The sequence below is a fragment of the Procambarus clarkii genome, chromosome 59, assembly GCF_040958095.1.
Source record: "Procambarus clarkii isolate CNS0578487 chromosome 59, FALCON_Pclarkii_2.0, whole genome shotgun sequence".
In the NCBI taxonomy this organism is placed as follows: Eukaryota; Metazoa; Arthropoda; class Malacostraca; order Decapoda; family Cambaridae; genus Procambarus; species Procambarus clarkii.
The window spans coordinates 10,102,290-10,106,165 of record NC_091208.1 but is presented as its reverse complement, the minus strand read 5'-3'; the positions used below and the strand labels follow the sequence as shown (position 1 = coordinate 10,106,165).

Below are 3,876 nucleotides of genomic sequence, written 5' to 3'. Positions count from 1 at the left end.
CGGCCAGGATACGAACCATGACATAGCGCTCGCGGAACGCCAGGCGAGTGTCTTACCACTACACCACGGAGACTGTGAAATAATTATTTATAGTAGTAGAATAATTGTCATACACATATAATCACTTGTATATACTCTATATAACTCAAAAATTATAAAAAGCCAAAAACATAGCACTATCCTGAATCTGCACATCAGTAATATTATAGCATTTTATGCCAATCCATGTAGATTAGAATTCTTAGACTGGAATTGTACTTTGTAGTGTACAACTCTAGCCTAACTCATTATTACTAGCCATCCTAGATAGGTAGGATTATTAGTAGACTAGCATTGTACAAGGCAGTACAACCTAATCAACATTTATTATTGTGCAAACCCAAGTCAGGGTAGGACTTATCATTATTTTACACAAATTGTGTTTTTATATCATATTATATATATTTACTGTGTACATTTTGAGTGTTATTGAAGTGTCACTACCCATCCAAAGCTGATTATGAGAAGCTAAGCAGAGGAATTCCTGTAGAAACACTGAAATACCACTCAAATATTAGCTGTTTACTATTAGGTAGGTAAGCTAACCTCTACGTGAGGTAGGATTCACATAGCCTAACTAAAGAATCAGATATTAGGCTACTCACATCTGTACTGGTTCCACGTATATAGGAATCAGTACCCCAGTTATTTTCATTACCAAACCATGGCATTAACTAAGCCAAAGTCCACAGGCAGTGCACCAGAAGAAATTTCCAGCAACTGCTTATTATATTTTAGATCATACACGAGTCACAAAAGCCATGTGACTAGACAGTTGAATAAGTGTGATCAGCTGGTACAATCAGGTGCCACATCCAAAGTATTAGAAAATCTCATAGAGACGGCCAAGCAACAGTTGCAAAGAACAAATGAGACTGCTGATGACTATCTCAGAGTCCTCATGCAACAAAATGCTGAGCCGGATCAACTAGATACCTTCCATGCCGAGATGGAGAAGTTTGAGGAGGGTACCCAAGATCATCTAAATAGATTAACACAATCTCTAGAAAAATTGCAGAGCAACTCAGTTTCTCAAAATACTCTAACCACAAGTGAAACTAATAAATCAGAGACACTCCAGGAAGTTCGTCTTCCTACAATTGATCTCCCTCACTTTCATGGTGGAGATGATGAGAATTTCGAAAGCTATTGGAAAACATTCGACTCCTTAGTAAACTCCAAGAAATCTATTAGCAAACCTAATAAATTCCTCTATTTGCAAAGTACCCTAGAGGGTGAAGCAAAAGCAGTTGTCGAACACCTAGGTCCCTAGTGATAAGGACTACGATACTGTTATTCAGTTACTAGAAGTTAATTACAGCAATAAAGAAATTGCTATTGCTAATCATTATTATAAGTTAAGAGCGATACCTACACCAGATACCACCCCTGAAGCTCTACAAGAATTTAGGCTCCAGGTAGAGTTTCTAATTAAAGCTCTAGGTGTCAAAGCAGATGTACCTAAAACAGAGTGGGTATTGAAATTAGAAATACAGAGTAAGTTTCCTAAGGAGATTCTAGCATCCATCTGTTCCTATTATAGAACAGATATCCTATCCTTAGATGAAATTTTCGAGGGATTAAGGGTAACAGTTAATCGACTGAGAGCTCATGAGAAAATAATATCTAACACTGACAAATCAACCACTGATAAACTAGCCAAATCCAAAGGCACCTCCAAACAGCCTAATAAATCTAAAACCGTAACTGTCACTCCAAAATGGAAGAATACTACAGTAGGTACCTACACTATCAGCCTTTCTAAACCATAAGTCCATAAGTCACCCAAGTTAGTGACTTCTACATCTACTACAGGAAGGAGATGCTGTCTCTTTTGCCAAGAGAGTCATACTATTTATCAGTGTCAAAACTTTCCTGATCGCGTTTCTAGGATAAAGCGCCTCACGGAATTGCATAAGTGCACCAGGTGCTTGTTGCAACACGATCCTAATACATGCACCACCCCATTACACATATGTAACAGGTGCCACCAGGATCAATATCATTCAGCATTGTATGGAGTTGATAGGCCAAAATCACCAAAACTCCAGGTGGAACAGGATACTTCCACCACTGTGCAGTGTTGTAAGGTGCGACAAGAGGTTAAGGTGCTTAACACCAAGTCTCATAATAATGCCGTATTACCTACTGCACAACTACAATTAAATAGTAAGAATTCTAGAATCACTACAAGAGGTCTATTCGACCAAGGATCCCAAAGAACGTTCATCACTCAACAAGCAGCTAACAAGCTGAAACTTAAACCCTTGTGTAAGGTGACATTGAACATATCAGGATTCCTACCAGATACTGGACCTTAAGAATTTGAAGTAGTACAACCACTAGTACGCCTAGGCGGTTATGTCCAACCTGTTAAGGCCATAGTAGTTGATCACATCCCTCTTGACATGAATGTCAAAGGTCTAAGAGACAGCCAAATTTTTACTGAAAAATAGAATCAAGTTGGCTGACTCCAAGATAACGTCTGATCACCTCACCAATGTAGATCTATTAGTAGGGGCAGATCATTATTATCAGTTCATTACTGGAACTACAAACCAGCATGGAATGAACTTGTTGAATTCAGCCGGGGGCTACTTACTTACAGGTAGAGTCTTGAACCTGAGGAAGCCTATGCCAGCTGACAACCAACATTAATTCCAGATTGAGTCTGGTACAATTAGTACTAGCCGAGTTCGTTTCTATGGATCACAGTGGATAAGTCAGTGGTCAGTAGCCTAAGAATTGGCTGCAGATCACCGCGACAAATACCATTGACCCCACTGTAGAACCGGAACTATTCTCGACAGTAATAATTGACCACATTCAGTCTTCATAGCATTTCATAACATCTTATCGTATTTATCATACCTTAGGTAAATCTGGAGAAGACAGCATTTATAGTATTTTAGGTAAGTCTTCCAGAGAAGACTGCATTTATATCAAGTCGTCTGGACAGGATTTAGTAATCCATTTAATATGATACACCTGCAGGGTTGTATTAGTTTTGTTTGAGCTCCTTCTGAATTATTGTCTCTGCCCACAAGCATCTTAGAGACAGTTTGGAGAAGTATTGTCGGAAAAAACGACACCATTTAATAATATCATACAGGCAGATAATATTGCTGCATTGTATACACAAGTTAACCCATAGAAAATGTAACTTGTAGTGGAACTTTCCGTCTATAGAAAACGGGATATCATTCCCACATACTATTATAAATTCACTACCTATTATGGTGGGAATTATTCTTAAATACATTAGTCTTTGACTTTACCATCGTAAAAACATTTCATATAAATTAACTTAATTATCGATATTAAAATAGAGTAAATGTGACCCTTCTATCACTTACTGTCATCTGGACAATGTAGGCCAGTAGCGTCAGTGAGGAGGGAGAGGTCAGCCATTGTTATTGCTGTTAAGACCACAGAGTCGTGGAGCAAATTCGGCTCCTATAAATTCTCTTGGACGAAGTGTTATGGAAGATCAGAGTAGTGATCTGCCATCATCAACACGCTGTCATCAATCTCAAGGGAAGTGTCTTTCCGAAACCCGTTTATCTAATCATTTTTGCCCATTAATGTCAGTAGAAAGGGCGTACCGTTCGAACACGAATGATCGACTCAAACAAGGTAATTAAGCCTAGGTCTTCATGGTTCAATGTACAGTGTTTTCTCTGATATAGCTGTCATATATTAGGATTCTGGCTTTACAGCTAGCGCCCTTTTGACAGGTCACGACGAGGAAGCATGCTTTGTGCATCAGTTACCAGGGTGATGGAAGCTACCTCACACGAGGAAAATGTGGTGTCTACACCCTAGTTATACCTGGTG

General features: G+C 38.9%; 1 protein-coding gene across 1 annotated transcript; it reads left to right on the top strand.

The window, feature by feature from the left end:
• Positions 1-703: 703 nt before the first annotated feature.
• Positions 704-1,312, top strand: LOC138353706 (uncharacterized). Its single transcript, XM_069307089.1, has one exon. The coding sequence runs from the start codon at positions 704-706 to the stop codon at positions 1,310-1,312; it is 609 nt and encodes a 202-aa protein (XP_069163190.1).
• Positions 1,313-3,876: the final 2,564 nt, after the last annotated feature.

What these genes read in the sequence shown, in the direction of transcription:
- LOC138353706 (XM_069307089.1), top strand. Translation starts at nt 704, where the DNA reads ATGGCATTAACTAAGCCAAAGTCCACAGGCAGTGCACCAGAAGAAATT.